Source organism: Arctopsyche grandis, chromosome 13, assembly GCF_051622035.1.
Source record: "Arctopsyche grandis isolate Sample6627 chromosome 13, ASM5162203v2, whole genome shotgun sequence".
In the NCBI taxonomy this organism is placed as follows: domain Eukaryota; kingdom Metazoa; phylum Arthropoda; class Insecta; order Trichoptera; family Hydropsychidae; genus Arctopsyche; species Arctopsyche grandis.
This window is the reverse complement of record NC_135367.1, coordinates 5,096,839-5,117,053: the sequence shown is the minus strand read 5'-3', so window position 1 is coordinate 5,117,053 and position 20,215 is coordinate 5,096,839. Positions and strand designations below refer to the sequence as shown.

General features: G+C 32.3%; 2 protein-coding genes across 2 annotated transcripts; both read right to left on the bottom strand.

Annotated features, from left to right (window-relative positions):
- Positions 1-6,853: 6,853 nt before the first annotated feature.
- On the bottom strand, positions 6,854-8,248 carry LOC143921575 (zinc finger MYM-type protein 1-like). Its single transcript, XM_077444926.1, has one exon. It carries the CDS (start codon positions 8,246-8,248, stop codon positions 6,854-6,856), a length of 1,395 nt encoding a protein of 464 aa, XP_077301052.1.
- A 9,613-nt stretch (positions 8,249-17,861) lies between these two features.
- Positions 17,862-19,256, bottom strand: LOC143921574 (piggyBac transposable element-derived protein 4). Its single transcript, XM_077444925.1, has one exon. The coding sequence runs from the start codon at positions 19,254-19,256 to the stop codon at positions 17,862-17,864; it is 1,395 nt and encodes a 464-aa protein (XP_077301051.1).
- Positions 19,257-20,215: the final 959 nt, after the last annotated feature.

Genomic DNA, 20,215 nt, shown 5'->3' with positions numbered 1-20,215 from the left:
CAGACAGTCTGATACACACTGCAACACTATTCAACAATGAACTATTTGACTGCTTTTGTTCCTATTTAAGTAATTATTATAATTTTATTATTTAATATAAATTAAAAATTTATTTGATCTGATTTTTTTTAGGGGAGGGGGCTGTCCGGATTTGACTTGCATGAAATCTGACAACCCTACTCTCGTAAGATGTCTGTCTAGAGCATTTTGCGTCGCTAAATACCCGACGACAGACAAATCTTTTGAATTCGTTTCGAACAAAAAGTTCCTTTGTCAAGTGCGATTTTTGTATCTAATTGACAAAAAATACTTAGCCTCGCTGTCGCGTATTTAAATCACAAAGTTCATTGTAAATATTTCGTGTTCGGCCAATTAAATATATTACAAATGGTATTTTGAAAGACAGCAATGGACATACATAACTAGGATCGCCTGAAAGGTTATGTTGTGTTGTGAATAAGGGCTTAATCGATTGGCTAGTTTCTGAGTAACTGCTTCTATAGGCTTGTCAGAAACGATTTGTGAATCTCATGTATGTTATTTTAGCCAAAAACAATGCTTACATATACATATGTAGGACTATTCTAAATATATGTCCGTGCTAGGGTGTCTGCCCGGGTCGACCCGGGAGGGAAGTTTCCGGGAAATCACGGTACTTTTTATGAGCCGTGCCCGGGAATCTTTATCTGGAATACCGGGAAAAATATATAAATCAAAATTTTCTTTAAATAGCTAAATAAAGGCGAATGTACATATGTATGTATGTATATATGTATATCCTATCTGAAACTATTACGAAGCGTGTCTGTCCTTTTTTTTATTGACAATTCTAAAATGTGAAAGAAAATTTTGTGTTTGACGATGAATGAAGAATTTAATAAGGAATTATCAAAGACAAAACTACAAAATAACATAATTAAAAAAATAGCCTCGACATAACAAAAGACATGAAAATATACATACATACATGTGCTGACAGGAGAAAAATTAGATACGTAAAAATTGTTTTCGTCCCTTTTTAACTACATAAAACCAACTTCGGCTGAAATTGAAAGTTTTTTTCCATTGCTGGAAATATTTGTGCCAAATCTAAAAATAGACTTTTGGGTTATCATTTAAATATTTTATTATTCTATGGAAGAAGCTATTTCAAATATTTTTTTTACTATTAAATTTTTTCTACTTAATATATGTACCTATGTATATGTACATATATAGTTTTGCTTTTTAAAATAAATAAATTTTATTTTATAAAAAAAAATCAAAATGGGAAAAAAAATTACATCATATTACGTTCTAGGATCCCAGAAATCCCGGGAATGATCTTGAGCTCCGTCCGTCGATTTTTTCAATTTCCCGGGAATTCAGAAACCCTAGTTCGTAACATATGTATGTAACTGTTAAAAATATGACCGAAAAACCACGACACAAGTAATACAAAGGTTGATAAAACTGCTTTGATTCGCCCTTAAATATAAAAAGTGATTTCGGTTTTAATATATGTAAAATAAATTTGAATGGAGTTTTTTTTATAAATCAAATGAAATTGCTTCTAATGAAAATGAATCCACATTTATAAAACGTGCTCCCAATTAGACTTGAACTGAAAGCATCGACGAATCTCTACTTAATTTCGTGCGTATTCATTAAAATTTAATTTAATTTTTATGTGCAAAAAAAAATATATAAAAAAATACGACGCTGTAATAACCGAGCTCGCTTCGTCAAAAGTATTCCCAGAGCTTTGCTCGCTAGAAGCATAAAGTTTATGAAAGCTTTTCAAATCAACTTTTTCATCGCGCGATATCTATCTGCACCTTTAAGTGCATATACCGTAAAATATAACAGCTTCACAATAGAACTTTATGTAGGTATATAATTTGAAGTATTTTATAAATGTACATATATAAAAGATTTCATTAAAAATCCGCCAAAAGCGAGGGATTATTATTAAATTTTCACATCAAATTTACACCGGCCTAAGATCGATTACTTTATAATACGTATTCGGCAACATGAGGCAAACATCTTGAAGATTTTTCACAAAGGGTAATTTCCTAAGAGATTTCTTCTTATCCGAAATCATATTATCCTTAACGCATGAACATATTAGAAGAGTGAGAAATTGCGTACGACATATGTACATACATACATACATATGTATATACTACATATGGTAAACGGACTATTGCGATCAATCGTAGCCACAAAAATCGCGAATATGGGATATATGGCACTAGAGTTCTCGTTAGTACAATATTTTGATTGATGGAGTTTTCGGGTGCCAGATATTTCGTGATAGAGATTTAAGTGACGTGCACGAGATCCGCTTTTGCGGAATAATCACCGAACCATACATGCATGTACATTATATATATATATGTATATGTACATATATAATATCGCTATTCTGTGTGTGTGTGTGTGTGTGTGTGTATCTGCGATAACGCTCGCCGTTCTATAATAGTCGTTTCGATTCGACATACAAATGTACGTCACAGCGAAAATACTGCCAACAAAATGTACGTAAATATATAATAACAAAAGAAAAATACTTGTAAATATATATGTATATATAAATATACTGTTTGCTAGCAATGTTTCCTATAGGCAAGTCTCTGAGCATTTAGCGCCATCTACTGAAAATTTATTTAATTAATAAATTAATTTTTCTATTTATGTTTTGTATTGTTTATATGTATGTATTTAGACAGGGTAGGTAATTTTTACCGTTTTTTTTATATTAAACAATGAAATATAAATATTAAATTAAAAATATTTAAAAGGCATTTGAAAATAAATCGACAGCATTCGGATCGAACAAAGGACCGACAAATTTATTTAATTTTTTTTTATTTAATAACTTAATATAAGCTTTTTAAGAATAAGCTTGATGCATTTCTTAAACTTAAACGATTTCTGTAATTCTCCTTTCCCAATATCTTATTTATGTTTCTTGTTTAGTTTTTTTCTCTCTTATTTTTATTTTAATATTGTCATTTTGAAAGTATTTTACTTTTTTTCTCATTTAATTTACATACATATATGTATGTATAAATCAAACTATTGGTCTATCGGCTTTGCCGCCACCCCCAAGTATATTAAATGAATAAATAAATAAATATGCCAATACCCATGCGATAATTTTTCATCGCGTAACAACATTAGTGTAATACATAATTTCGAAAGAGACTTTGTAAGGTTTAATGATATATGTACATATATGGTAATTGGATTATTAGTCACATTGCGATCGCCCAAAAGACAATTTTCGCCATGAAAATCGCGAATACGGAATATTTGGCACTCGATAGTTATCGTTAGTATGATGGAGTTTTCGGCTGCCCAATGTTCCATTATACAGATCTTAGTGACTTTTGGGCGAGCGCTTTGTGACCAATAATCACCGAACCATGCTTAATGTACATATGTAAGGTTTAATGTAAAGTTTGGGTGGTGGAATCAAGAAAAAAACCTGTATATACATATAACTACATATATTGTTTTCTATCAATACGTCCACTTGAAAATCAGCGCCACGACCATTTAGCGCCATCTACTGAAAATTAATTTTTCTATTGCTGTTTTATATTATTTATATGTATGTACGTAAGTAGATTATAATTATGTTATAATACACCCGTTGAAATTTTCTATCACTAGTACATTCATACATTCATATATAAAAATTTGTTCAAAATGAAGGGCGCATCGATTGAATCTTTTCAATACGGAAATATTTAAATATTTGCCGGGATTATATAATCAAGCTTTCGTTATTTGCGCTTAACCAATCAAAAGTATTTCGCACAAGATGGCGTCGTCCCGTCATGAGGGAGCGGGGCGAAATTTGACATCTGTCAAACTCAGCTGTCAAAATCATTATCGGGGGGCGGCAAGCCCGACCGACGGGGGTGAAAATGGGGAGGAGAGGGACAGCAGGAGTGCCAATCTCTCCCGGCACAAAACGCTGGGCACGTACGACCCGGAAAAAGAGCGGGAAACGACCGCCGTCGCCATATTTAAAACGGTCTGCACAAATTCACGTGCGGGCGTACGACGAGAAGAATTTGCGGTCGACTTCTACATACATATATATATATACATACGTACAATGTATTCGAGATAAATAAATTTCGCAGTGCGAAACGTCACATAAGACGTAACGAAACGTCGCCAGACGGGTACACGTCGTCGGTACACGTTATGCAGAAAAGTTTCAATGTCTTCGATCGAATTTGAATTTATTACCGTCGTAAATTTTCCGTCTGCGAACGATTCGAGTCTGTGTGCGGTGGAAATTGATGCGAATGAATGTCTATACATACATATGTATGTACGTAGCATTCGCAGTTAGGGGAAACTAATTTTAGATGCAATGATGAATCCATCCCCATATCCAGTAGATTGTTGAATTACTCTTAGTTAATAATTTTAAATAAATTAAAATTGATATTTCCATAATTCTTATTAACTTGACTTGTATATTGTTTTTCCAATGCACTAAACATATAAAATAAAATATCAGTATTCCTCGTATTATACCTATAGAATAAACAGCAATATACATACATAAAATGTTTCATAAGAATTGTAAATAGGTTTTTGAGCTGTTTTTCCTATTATGCTGTACATTAACATTAGAATAATATAATACTATGATTACTAACCAAATTAAATTAAAATTATAAAATAGAAATTGATCAGTAGATCAGTAGCTATTAAAATAGATATAAGATGTATTGTGAACATAATTTCGTAATAATAAAAAGCATTTAAAAATCAAAAATACATTTTCATGGCCTTTGATTAATATATAATATTTCAAATATCTAAAATAATTTTTCAATTTACTGTACCGTTCATATAAAATCTAATAATATACATATGTGCATATATGTATATATGTATCATTCATATAAAATATATGTACATATTTAAAAGTGGCATAAGTCCACCTCTCTTTATATCGAATTAAAAGAAGTGTTAATAATTTGTGAATTAAGTCATTATTTAAAACAGAAATAGTGTTTTTGGAACTGAAAATTGGACTTCAAATATAACGGCTTATATGTACATATGTATGTATGTATGTAAACATATTTATGTATATACACGGTGCTTAAAAATTTGTGGAGTCACTTAAAAATTTACCGACTTCGACTACGACTCTGGCCTTATGCTTCGACTTCGACTTGAAACATTTAAGTGAGACATTTTTGCCAACGTATAAAATTGTTAGTAGTAAAAATATAAGCGGTTTTCAAAATATGAGGAATTAAAGAAATAAAAAAAAAATCAATAAAAATTGACATTTAACGTAATTTATTACAGCATTGGTAATGAAATAGGTATAAACAAAAATCAAGTATATTCATAGAGTGTATTTGTATGAATTCCGTATAAAAAAACTATAGTAAAAATGAGAATAAAAATAAGTATTAAATGGAGGAAACAATCGGTTTTGGCCAAAACACATCAAAATACATGTATACATTTAAGATTTTATTTATAATTATTTAATTTTAATTTATTAGTATATTTACTACAGTAAAATTACCTAGATACTCTAGTTGACATATATCGTAATACTATTATTTAAAGAAAATACGGTTGATTTTTTAGGAATCCGACTCCGACTTGGATTCCGCTTGAAATAATACGACTCCGCGGTTCCGACTCCGAGTCTGATCATAGCCATAGAAGTATATCTCAGTGGTTTTGTTTATGTTTAGCACCAAGAGATTATTGGATTCGATCCGGGGTAATCTTAAATATACTGCTGGATAGACTTGTTAGGATGTTTGTGAGTCCAAGTCGATCGTTTTTTATCAGAGTTTTCCAATTTTATCTGATCATTGTTGAAACAGTTCCTCAATCAAATTGGCAAAAATCATCCTACCTGCTGTTACAAATTTTCTGTATTAATGTACAAATGTTCAATTTGTAAAAAATATATGCACAAGTCTAAAAATCTATAGATGTCTCAATGGATTAATTCAATAATTAATTAGTTAATTGTTAATTTCGTGTTCTTCAGCTTATCGAAATACAGTGATTTATGTTACAAAAAAATGCCGCATTCTTTGTAATTTTTTGTCAAAGAAGGCGCAATGGGGTCTTCCTGTCAAACCTTCCTGGTATATATCTATGTAAAACAAAATATGTATGTATATGTTACACCGAATCCGTGAAATTGTCTATTACACGCATTCGGCAAGAGAATTTCCGAATGCGTGAAAAATGCAAGCACGTTGCCCAGTTCGCGGATTCGGCAAATTCTTTGCCGAATGCGTGTACCCGGCACGACTTTGTCTGCTCAAAGCGTGGAGTCAGCAGATAGACAGCAGAGCTCCGGTGTTGTTTTTTAGAACTGGACAGCGTGGACAAGTGTCAAAGCGACAGCTGAATAAGGATGTTTAATTTACGTATTATTATGTATAATATGACTACATACATATGTTTCGATCATCTCATATGACTTATACATAAATTAATGTTATTTTTAAACATTTTGATCAATATTTTAACAGTTGGAATTTTATACCTTGTGAAGAAATCAGTATTATATTATAAATATCGTAAATAAATATCGATCAAAATGTATAAAAATAGCATTAATTTATGTATAAGTCATATGAAATGATCGAAACATATTTATGTAGCAGTGGCGTGCCGTGACTTTTGAATCAAGGGAACAGGAAAAATAAAAAAAAATATATATATGTATATAAAAATATTTTTAATTCCAAGTAGGTACAAAATTATATGGGTAGTATACATATATAATATTATGAAATTTCACAATGATTTTTCAAATTTATTTCATTTATATACGAGAGCAATCCTTTTTCTATAAAAAGAGAACGCCTTTTTCTATAAATTTTTGAACTACCATATCATAGAAATTTCTTCGATTTTGTATATCTTCATGTAATTTTTTTTCAATTGATATCATTGAAAGCATTGAAAGTCTGCTTTCACCCTGTGCATTGCGAATTGACGTTTTTATGCGCTTTAAAGATGAAAAAGTGCGTTCAACTGTTAACGTACTTACTGGAATAGTCAAAATCAAGGTAGAAAGTTTATATATTTCAGAATATGCTTCATCAGCCAGTTCTGTTTCTTTTAAGAATTTAACAATTTCTGTGACTGTTTTGCCTGAAAAATCTGATAGACTGTACACGGCCATCAATTCACTTCGCAATTTCGACAAATTAAAAAATTTTTGATACTTTGATTTCAGCGATGAAAACTGTTCGTCAGGAAACGAAGCTTTGAATTTAGAAATTTTTTTAAAATCAATTAAGTCTATAAAACTAAGTTCTTTTAAGTCATTAAATCTTACTTCCATTTGCCTTATTGTTGTGTCAAATATCTCATTATAGAGTCGCAAATACTTTTCTGTATCATCATCTCGACGTCTTTTTCTTGGTGACTCGATATTATCATCATTTTTTATTGTGGTATAAACTAAAATGAAATCATTTCTCTTTTCATTTAAAAGAGAGATTATTTCTTTAACTTTATCTATGCGGTATTTAATATCAAAAGATTTTGACTGAAGAATATTAAATAAAGTGTATGTCGACGCAAAGATATCGTTGAAAATTTCCAATTGGAAAGAAAAGTCGAAACATTCCAACACTTTTACAAAGCCATTAGCAGTCATAAAGGTATTGGAATCCCAATTATCTGGATTATCAATAATATTATTTAAAAATTCGACGAGTTCAAGCTTATTTTCATAAACTGTGTTAACAATTCTGGAGTTGTAATTCCACCTTGTATTAGAAACAGATGGAAACCGTTTTTTAACTTCGGATTCAATCAATGCGTTCATGCGCTTAGTGGAATGTGCAAAAAATGATGGAATGCTATGTAAAGTTTTGAAAAATATTTTACATTCTTTTATAAAATTTACAGACTGAGATAGTACAAGATTTAGTCGATGCGTGTAGCAATGAATGAAAATTGCATTGGGACACTTCATTTTCACAAGCGACTGCAAACCATTTAAGTGACCAGAAAATGTTGCGGCCCCATCATATCCTTGAGCTACAAGTTTATCTACACATTGAAATTCTTCAAGTAATTTAAAGACGTGTTCACTTAAGCCCGAAGCTGTACGATTTTTGCTCACATCTGAAAAGCCGAGAAATCTTTCTTGAATGTCACCATCTTTTACATATCGAAATACAGTAGAAAGCTGAGACTGACTTGCAATATCAGTTGTTTCATCAAGCATTATTGTTATATATTGGGCATCTTTTATTTATTTTCTGATTTCATCGACCATCACATCTCCAATACTTTCAATTATATCATTTTGTATTTTATTCGATGTCCCTTTGAATATGCTGGAGTTTTGAAGGTGAATACTTAATTTGGCATCATAATTTGAAAGTGTTTTCAAAAATTGGTTATAGTTTCCACGGTTCAATGAATTTATATTCTCATTATGCCCTCTAAAAGAAAGCTCTTGTCTAGCTAACAAACAACAAACGCCAATCAGCCTTTTCATAATATCTCTGTTCGAATCAACTTCGGCGTTATGTTTTATAATATCCATTCTAAGCTGTTTATTCATTGTTTATTCAAACAAACACAGAAGTTTGTTTCTCGATTTACATGCAGTCAACCATTTTGTTGAATTATAATAATGTGTCTTAAAGTGACGAATATAACGAATATAATTGGCGGAGTGCAGTCGGCAGCAAAATATCCCACTCCTGTCGCAATTGATCGTTTGTACCATTTTTGGATAGTTTTCTATCCCAAATCCATGACAGAGTTTTAGGACGTAAACATATACTTGAAAATTTCCAATGTTTGCCTCCTGATGGAAAAAGCTCTCAACTATCAAGTGTTTTAAAAAATAAGATAAAGACTTCGGGGGAAATTTACAACCAAGATATATTTTGTGGGCTTTGCATTCTATGTAACTGGAGAGTTGGAAATGTGGTTGGCAATATACATATAAGTACTAGTGAAAATCGACCAAAAAACGCACTAGCTGCAATTGCAATTTGCAATCCTTTAATATTTACATACTTCTAAAAATTCTAGCAACACTTCCGGTGACAATAGCCACACTACGATGACTAAAAACATATTTAAGAAATACGATGTCGGAAAATCGACTAAATGGACATGCTTTATTAAATATTCATAGGGATATAAATTTTAGTGCAGAAAAAATATTACATAAATACGTGAAGATTGGATCTGTGAATTTCGTACTTTTTTAAAGTATTCATTATTTTTATTTTATTTGAATTTTGTTCATACCATATGTTTATTACGTATTTACTTTATTTTTATATGTTGTGATTTTACATTAATTAAATATAAATTATCTTGCCTTTTTTCCTGTCAAACCCCCCCCCCCCCCTTAACAAAATCCTGGCTACGCCACTGACACAGGCACACACATTTATTTTTCTAAATAATGGAAACGAGATCAGTGATCGATTCCGAGTTCGAATCCTTCATCTATTGTTACTACGCACATAAAGTAAAAATCATTTAATTTACATTTTTTTGCAGAACTACTACTACGTCCTAAAAGAGAGCTTGAATAAAATTTGAATAATAATTTTCGCTTTGAATTATATGTACATTTTTTAGAATTGATCAATCGGTAGAATATTCGCTTGTAAACGACAAATCTATTCAATTTCCCCAACGGTTATTACATCATTTCCATATACGGCTGGTAGTTTCATGATTTAAAAATATACACAGATACATACATATATTATCATATATAATGCTTGTATTTCAAAACTCAAGATGTATACAATTTTATCCAACTAGACGTTGAGATGATTCCATATATGTATGTAGAATTAGCCATAACTTCAAGTACCAAAATCGATATTCCTTTCGTTCTCTATTTTCCGTCTCCTCTCGCTCTAGGTAGAGAGCAAAAGCATACAATGTCACGAAAATGCTACATTTACAAGATAGAAGACTACAATCGAATATCCATGTATATACGTACATACTACATATGCATGTACATTTCGTTGAAAGCTTCGACGCTTCTACACACCTATTCCATAGCGATATAAACGAATGTGCAAACTACGACGAATGGTATGGACGATAAGCGGGTCATGAGACATGCAACCCGCGTGACGGATTTCGAAGGGGGTGGTGATTCCTTCCATCCCCCACCCACCGCCCACTCAGTCATCTCCCGCCACCCCCAGCTTCCCGATCTCCCCCCCCCCAGCTCCCTCCTCTGTACGAGGTGCGCGGATAATGAGTAAATAGTGTGCGAGCACGTACGTCCGACTGCGACTGATGCTCGTGTGGGGGGTGAGAATGGGGTGGCGGGACACGAGGGAGGAGGCGATGGGGGCCCAGTCGGTTGCTAGGCGACAGGATCAATACAGCCTCCGTGGCCCGGGCACAGCCCCCTCGCAAAGGGAGCCCCCTCGGGCACGCCCCCTTCTAGTGCCGCTTACGCGCAAATATACAGATCGACTGCCTTCTGGAAATTCGCACACACACACCCACACAAAAATATATGTGATATAATATAGCAAAGTGTCTAGTTCGATCATCACGCTATGCGACGAAAGTGCAAGCGAATTCAAATCAGACCGGTTGATTCGAATCGGATCACAATTTCACTGTATTCATTTGATATTGCGGTTCGATACGATTTTCATAGAAGGCGACAGGTAATATGGCCGTAGATTGAATCTTGCAAAAAACGTTTGCAGAGACGGGTTTTTGTTTTACACGCGTTACGAATTTGCTCAATCCCATCATATCTAATATATCATTTCGAAAGAGACTTTGAATGCACGTATGTATGTTTGTTTAGTTCGTAAAATTCGTAACGTTCAAAACAAATGAATTTAAATAAAATAAAACTATTCAAATAAATTTAATAAAACGTTTACTATTAGATGTTTAAGCGGTTAATATTACAAATACCGAGCGAAACCGGATAAAAACACTAGTAACTAATATATAATTTAGAAAGAGACTTGGTATGTATGTATGTATGTACATATGTATTTATATATGTTTGTTTGCATCGCAGATTCCGTGACGTTCAATTTAGTAAAAAAAATAAATGAATAATCAAATAAATTTCAATAGAATAAAACTAATCAAACAAATTGGCCATTTTTAAGCGGTTTATATTACAAATACCGAGCGAAGCCGGGTAACAACACTAGTATCTTAATATATAATTTCGAAAGCGACTTTTTATGTATGTATGTATGTTTGTTTGGGTGGTAAAATTCGTGACGTTCAATTTAGTAAAAAATAAATGCATATTCAAATAAAATAAAACTATTCAAATAAATTTAATATTTTTTTTACTATTAGATTGGCCACGTTTAAGCGGTTTTTATTACAAATACCGATCGAAGCCGGGTAAAAACACTAGTAATATATAATTTCGAAAGAGACTTTGTATGTGTGTATGTTTGTTTAGTTCGTTCAATTTAGTAAAAAACGAATGAATATTCAAATAAAATAAAACTATTCAAATAAATTTAATAAAATGTTTACAATTAGATTGGCCATGTTTAAGCGGTTTATATTACAAATACCGAGCGAAGCCGGCTGAAAACACTAGTATATAATACATATTAAAGACGTGCGCTCGCCATAGATGTAATCTTAGTAATTTAATCGAAAAAGGTAGAGTTATTTAATAATTTTCCTCTCAAAAGTTATTTAATAATTTTATATTCTACATTTTATATTACATTTTATGGCTCGGTGGTTGCGTTTATGTTTAGCACCGAGATATTACTGGGTTCGATCCCGTGCTAATCTTTATTACTGCTGGTCGAACTCGGATATTTGTGACTCCAAGTCGGTCGTTTCTAAACAGAGTTTGCCAGTTTATCGGATTTCATTGTTGAAACGGTTCTTCCATCAAATTGCCAAAAATTATCCTACCCGCTATGTCACAAATATCTGAATTTTATTTATGTACAATATGTAAAAAATTATGTTCCAGTCTAAATCCATAGATGTCTCTATGGATTAATTAATTAATTAATAAATTTTTAATTTCGTGTTCTCTCGCAGCTTCGAAATACATTGATTTATGTAATAAAAATGCTACAATGTTTGCGATTAATTGTCTAGGAAGGCGCATTGGGGTTTACTTGTTGGCCTGTGTAAAAATAAAAATGCAAAATTGTAATCTTTTAACACGATTTGAAGGGTTATATATTATATTGTATAATAGTTAATTGTGAAGTTGTTAAGCGTATTAAAAAACCTACTCTCATACAAATTAAATAACCCCTCAAATCGCGTTTAATCGTGTTATGTGATGACATAGCATTTATTTCAGCGTTTCTATGTATGTATATCGTTAACAAACCGAACGGAAAAAACAAAAATATGTATGTAATAATTTTCACTATTTCACTATTTGTTTACTTATAATATTTGTGTACTTTTCACTGTTTAGGTACATATCTATCCAATTATCAGCATATTAAATTTTTCAACGTTTGAAATTATTGGTATAGTTTCACCGTCATTGCATTTCATATTAATAACATTAGTAGTTTGCCTAGTAATGTTAAAACATCCGCAACTATGTACATATGTATGTCTATATACGATTTTATAATGTATTATCAGGTTACAACAATATGTATGAATGTATGTAATTATTATTATATATTTATCTTAAATTATACAAAATTTTTACGTTTTACTTTTACGATATACACGAATTTTAATGTAATCATATGTGCTAGTTCTGTTACACGAAATTACATCCACATTTTAAATTGCTAAGCTAACAAAGAATTATCTGGATTTGTAATGCTTACTCAATTAATTAAAAAAATATAAAGGCAACATGTATGAAGGGATTTTTTTTATATATGTACATAAACATATACGGTGTTAACATATAATACATAATGTATCATTGAACTATGAAAGTCTTTTGTTTTATTTAAAAATTAATTAGCTTAATTAATTAATTAATTAATTAGCATGATAGAAGGACCCTTAATGATTTGATGTTTTTTTCTACAACATTTTCAAAGCAAGAGACAATCAACAAGAGTTAATTATCCTTCTATATTTAAATTAAAAGTTCCTCTTCGCTTTACTCGATAAGTTTTTTGTAAAAGATGTACATATGTACATAGTTCTTATCGTAGTTATAATACTACTTTATATTTTATTATTTGATATTTTTACTATATGTGTTGTTATTATAAGGCTATTGTTTTTTTATGATTATTAATCTTTTTTTCTCATCCCTCTGTATATTTTCGACCATTGTGGCGTATTAAAGACTCCTGTAATGCCACAACGGTCCAAACTTAAACTTAAATAAATAAATTATCTCCATTCTTCCATTCCTAGATTGATTAGGTGTGGTGATTTGACTGATTTTTTTTTGGAATAAATCTGCATTCATTCCAAAAACTCTGGCCCGTATTATATTTTGATTATTTATAATTATTTTATTTGCATGTGTGTATATATTTATGTATGTGTATATATGTATGTATGTATGTACAAATTAATGTTTACTATTAGATTAGCCATGTTTAAGCTGTTTATATTACAAATACCGAGCGAAGCCGGGTAAAACCACCATTATAATATAAATATAACTACGAAAGGCTTTCAATTTTGAATAATAAGGTGAAATGTTCGCAATAGATCATATATGAGTTATCAATAGTATAACAGGCGTACTCTTTGTGATGCCGCCCCCTTCACATTATGCATATCTATTATTTTTCTCAGCGAAAATTTGACGCGATGTGTAGGGTGTCGTAAACATTTCTTAAATTAAAATATAATTATATAAAATATACAGTGAAAGGATATATCTAATATATAATTTCGAAAGAGACTTTGTATGTAAGTTGGTTGATAATATCGAAATCAAATCGAAAATAAGATTCGATATATATTTTTTTTTCGATTCAAATAAATTTAATAATAAAACAAATTAATATTTACTATGAGATTCCCCATATTTAAGCTGTTTATATTACAAACACTGAGCGAAGCCGGGTAAAACAACTAGTCTAATGTATCATTTCGAAAGAGACTTTGTAAGTATGTTAGAAAATATGTAATGTTAGTTCGTAAATCCGTTACGTCATCGAACAAATGAATATTCAAATAAATTTAAATAAAATAAAACTATTTAAATAAATTAAATAAAAAGTTAACTACTAGATTGGCCATGTTTAAGCGGTTTATATTACAAATATCGAGAGAAGCCGGGTAAATACACTAGTATTATATATAATAGTTTGAGATAACACCAATGGTTTGCTATCCGACCACGCGTACAACGGCTTTCTCGCTATTAAATAAAATATACAATATATCTTCTGATGATAAACAATGTCTGATTTTTTTTAAATTTTTAATTTTATTATTATTTTTTAATTTTTTGGGGGGTGAGATTTGCACCCGAGCGCCAACTACCCTTAGAGCGGCCCTGTATGTACGTTCTTCTTATCTAAATATGAATATACTTTTAAGAAAAATCTTTCAGGCTTTAAGAAACCTTCTCGACAAAACCATTCGCGCAATCCTTCCGTAATAAATTTTAATCTATGCACGAGAAATTCACCCATTGAATCGCAACAAACTTTCAACGCGGACGAACTATTCAAATCCGACGGAAATTTAAAAGCGACGAGTCGTGGCTTAGGGTCCGATTCAAAACTGCGATAAAATCCCACGATAAACTTCTCAAACTAAATCAATTCGCAGTTTAAAAATCATCTGACAAGCCCGAAGCGCAAGACAGACGTCAAACGCGAAATTAATTTTCCAACCGAACCGAACGCGGCTCGACAAATATTATTATCACAAAGAAAACGTCGAAGGAGAAAATAGGAAGGAGGAGAAACACCCACCCCCCGCACACTTGAAAACTATTCTCCCTTACAATTATTATTATTGTTTGCTAAAGTTCATTTGAGTCGAAATGACTTGCCAAATGTCGCCGAAACTGCGGCGCGTGGCCAGAGAGACGACACCGGGTAAACTCGAGGAAATTACTCCGAACCGCCATTAATACAAATATGTAACTCGCGACGCAATAAAGCCTTATTATGTTTACCGAAAGGTCTCTGTAATGCCGCCATGCCCCCGGAAAACCCCGCAGTCTCCACGGATACCATCGCCCCCGCCTCTCCCACTACCCTCGGGGATGGAAAATCCCGGGCTGACGACGCCCCGTTCGCTGCCCGGGGTCTCCCAGACCCCGGGCCTCTGCCGTGCGATTCGAATCCAATTAGCCAACTTAGCAAATAGCCAAGTTTTATAATGGATGCTGTTGCGACAGCCCTCGTCTCGTAGCCATGGACACAGGTGGAAACGAGGCCCGGACGGGAAATATGGCGGCGCAGTACGTCGCCAAAAATAAAAACGTTCTCACATACACACATACATACTATGCGAAAGCCAGCCTTCGTCCGTATATACTATTATATATGTATTTACTTCAAATGAGATATAAAACGGATGAAAGTGGGATTCGAAACTGTTTATCAATAGTATACTTACACACATGCGTATATTCATGTATGGAAAACTTCCTTAATGATGCAGTATTCTACGTTTATTTCTGCATTGTGCATTACGAGGGTGCATTTTAGCGTTAAAGCTATCCGGAAAATGTATCCACTTCAACGACCGTAATGAACGAGAGTATTCAATTCCAAACTACATACATATGTAAGTTCACCAAGTAAATGTATAAATCAATGACGAAAACAACGAGAACAACAGTGCATATTTTCCAATCCGTTTCAGTCCTGAAAATTTTAGACTATATGAAAATAATTGAATAAAAAAAATCTTCCACGCTCTTTTTCTCGTACATATGTACATACATACATATATGTGTATTTAAAAAATCAATTTTCATCTTATACGAAAGAGAGAGAGAGAGAGATATCTGAATATGAACCTTCTGTAGATAAGAAAGATTTTTAATTTAAAATAAACCTACGGGTATAAACTACAATAATTACGTAAAAAAATTAGACTTACGGTTTTCAACCAAAGAAATTGCTTTATTTAAATTAAATAAAAATATATGTATATATTTCAAATTATATAATACTAGTGGTTTTACGCTCGGTATTTGTATGTAATATAAACCGCTTAAACATGGTTAATCTAATAGTAAACAATGCATACATTTTTTTTATGATAATAGTTAATAGTTTTATTTTATTTAAATTTATTTGAATATTCATTTGTTTTTTTTTTATTAAATTTGAACGTCACGGATTCTATGAACCAAACAAACAGACGTACATACATAAAAAGTCTCTTTCGAAATTATATATTACATAGATGTAGATTACAGCAGTATTCACTCCAACTTACATACATTTTTATACGAAAAATCAAAATAGTATTCTTTATAATTTTGAACTTTATATTATTTGCATTAAAGTACATATGTATGTACATAAGTTAAGATGAATGTTTTCGATGAACATATATTTACAGCGGTATTACCAACAAAGTTGTATAGTATATAAACAGTTGAAAATAGTCAATTGATCGAAAAAACCGTTACTTTTTTATAATATTAATTATATTTTATAACAAGTAGTGTTTTATTGTATTAAATAATATAACAAATTGAAAAATTGATTAAATAAAGTAATTTTCGCAAATGAGATTTGTACGAACTTTTGAATAGGTTAAAAGCTACGCAGATACAACATAACTTTGAACACGAATGAAATCGTACAAAATTTTGATTTCAATTTTCCACTTACTTTAAATTGCGTTCGCGTTTTCGAAAACAAAATAATTGAAACGAAATTTTTTAATTGGAAACTCGAGTCGAAAAATTTCCCCATTTCCCGGTGAATATATGCAATAAACCAGCGGAAAACCCCGTCGACGATATATTATATATACCAATATACATATATATATATATACGGAGCTGCACATGCAGTCGACTATGGAGGTAATAAACATTGGAAGACAATGTCTTAACTTGGAAGGAATATATATTACAGAGTAAGCCAGACGCGATCACTATTCACCCGTCTGAAACCTCTCTACGACAAACTTCGATTTATCCAGTCTTATCTTTATTTTTATGTTGTTTTTCCAAACGACGAACGGACCGAAGCCCACATAGATATTTATCATTTTACAAACATGCATTCAGTGTATATATATGTATATATGTGCATACATATACATATGTACATGTAATATTATACATATATTATACGTGTAAATTTACCAATCCCTGTTTGCACATGTGTACAAATCAATACTTATTTGTGGAATACCATATCTAATATGGCATATTATATTTTTAAATGTATGTTATACATATGTTACAGTCCAAGTGTTCACTACGGCTCGTTCATAAACATACTAGTTTGTTCATTCACGAAATATTGCTATTAATTAAAGTGCTTATAGACAAAAGCTATCTTCAAATAGACTCACCAGATATCACACGAAACTTTTAGCTGTCAAAACTTTTGAGTTGTCGAAACCTTTGAGATATCAAAACGTCAAGTATTTAACCTTCCAGCGGGCGTGCAGAGTTATTTCCTTTGAGCGGGCGCTTGTCGTAAATTTTACGTCATCAAGTTTTCTCCATGTAAATGGTGTTTTATTTATGTAAATGGTGATTTCTTTATGTAAATGTTAAGGAAATGTTGTAAGGTTATGAAAAATGATAAATGACAATACTTTAACTAATATATTTTACTTTCTAAACAAAAAACCAAAACAACACTCTAAATATGCTAACATTTCAAAACAAAATATTTTATCGACCTATTCGATCATTAGTCCGAATTATTAATCAAAATCAATATTACCTATTAGTCAGAATTTATATTTTCATTCTTACAATTACTACAAACCACCTCAACTGCAGAATGCTTCTTGCATGTAAAGGACTGGCAACGGCAACACTTCATCGATGCTGACGTTCTTTTCTTCTCCAGTGCACATGACCGACAAACACCGCGTTTTCGAAGGCTTCTATTTTCTTCTTCTGTTATCGGTTCAACTTCCCGACCGTAATTTACTTTGAGAAAAGCACTTACATCTTGCGGTAAATATTTGATATTTGATCTGAAGGTAAGATGCTCTTTCATCATGCTCAATGCTAAATTTTTTAGAAAAATTCTTCGATGCTTTGGAGTCTTTTCTGGACAGGCAAATTTGTATAAAATTTGAGCATTTATGCCGGCAATATTCATCAGTGCGTAGAAAACAACACACGGCCATCTCTTTGTTATTCTAGAGACCGAGTAAGCGGCACACATTTTGACGACTGTACCCACTCCACCTTTGGTGTCATTGTAGTCCAGTATAGCCTGAGGCTTTCCGGTGTCAGGATCCATTTCGTCGTCGTCATGCAATGTTGAGAGTAATATTGCAGATTTATTTTTCCGAGGTACATAGGAAAGCATCATTTTTTCTTTTTGGAAACCAAAAAGAGCGGATCCAACAGCTCTGCTTTTGCCCGGCAAGAATTCTTTTGGGATTTCTACTTTGTTCTTTTTTATTGGGCCCAAAACTGTTATTTTTTTCGTAAGCAAATAATCAGCGAGTGGTACACTCGTGTACCAATTATCGGTGGTCAAATTCCGGTTTGAGTTTTCTATCGGAGTGACTAGACGCTTTACAATATCTGTTGGAGTATTAGAGGCCGCAAATGGTCCAGCGGGTTGAATCCCGCAGTATATTTCCAAATTGGATGTGTAAAAACTTTTGGCATCACATAACGCAAACATCTTCAACCCGTACTTTGCTGGTTTGCTAGGAATATATTGTATGAAACTACAACGACCTCTAAATGGATGCAGCATCTCATCGATTGTAGTATATCCGCTCAAATTGAACGATGACTTGCAGTTATTGACGAAAGCTTGAAAAAGCTCACGTATCGCTGCCAGTTTGTCAACTTTCCTCCTTTCAACTCGGGTATTCTTGTCATCGAATCTCAGGCAACGAGTGATGAAGAGAAATCTCTTGTAACTCATGACAGCTCTAGCTATTTCAATCCCGGTACCGTCGCTGGCAAAAATCTCTTTCACATTTGCATGGTGAGATTTTTTTATTCCTATCAAATATAGTAGACCAAAGTATGCCATAAATTCTGGCCTGTCGATGTTTTTACAGTCCCGATTTCTAGAATATTGCTGGTTAACTCTTAGCCGATCGATATACATATTTGTGTATTTTAAAACATCGTCAATCATAGACATATCGATAATTTGTAATAATGCATGTAGTTCATTTTCAATACCACGAGATTTTTGAGTCAAGCCAGTGGGTACTTTGACTACGTTTATACCTTTGTTTTTTCTAGAAACCCGGTATGTTGTCTTTCGTCATTTTGTAGATTTATTTTTTCCAATGAAAAATTCTTCCATTGTTTCCTGCTCTCCTTCAGATTCGTCTGAAGTGTTTTCTTGATCAGTATCGCTATCTTCAAGTTGTAGTTCGATTTCTTCTTCCGAAAACTCGCTGTCACTCGAAGGAAAAGACGTCTGATCATCTTGTAGTCTCATCATCTCCATAATGGAACACGTCTAAAACAAAACTACGTACATAGATAAAGAAAAAATACATTAAGCTACAAAATAAACGAAAAAAAGTATTTAGTATACTTACATTAGAAGGCACGTGTCGTAAAATTTACACTCAACGAAAATTCCCAAATATCAATGACTCACAAAAACTTCTAAGCACAACCGGTTCGCCTGCAGTTTCGGGAAACACTGACCTTCGAATAGCTCGAAGCTCGATGCTTATCACCAAGTGGTAAAAGTAACGGATGCGATAAAGCGCATTTGTCGTAAATTTTACGACAGCGCGCCCGCTGGAAGGTTAAAAGGGAATTGCTATGGTAGCCACATAAGAACATTGTTATATGTAAATCTCGTTTCTGCTTATATTAAAAATATTGCGACCCCAGTAAGCATACATAGAGGACGGTACGAACGATTGAAAATACTTATGTGTAATAGTTTGTGCATGAACAAACTAGTTCGTTTGTGTACACTAAAAATGTGCTGATTGTTTCGTGTAAATGGAAAAAACTAGTATATTCATTAGTGAACGAAATGTAAATTTGGACTATAGCATACATATATGTACCTATACATATTTTTTTATACAATACAAACATAAATGCTTCCGCAATTGGCATACATATACCAAA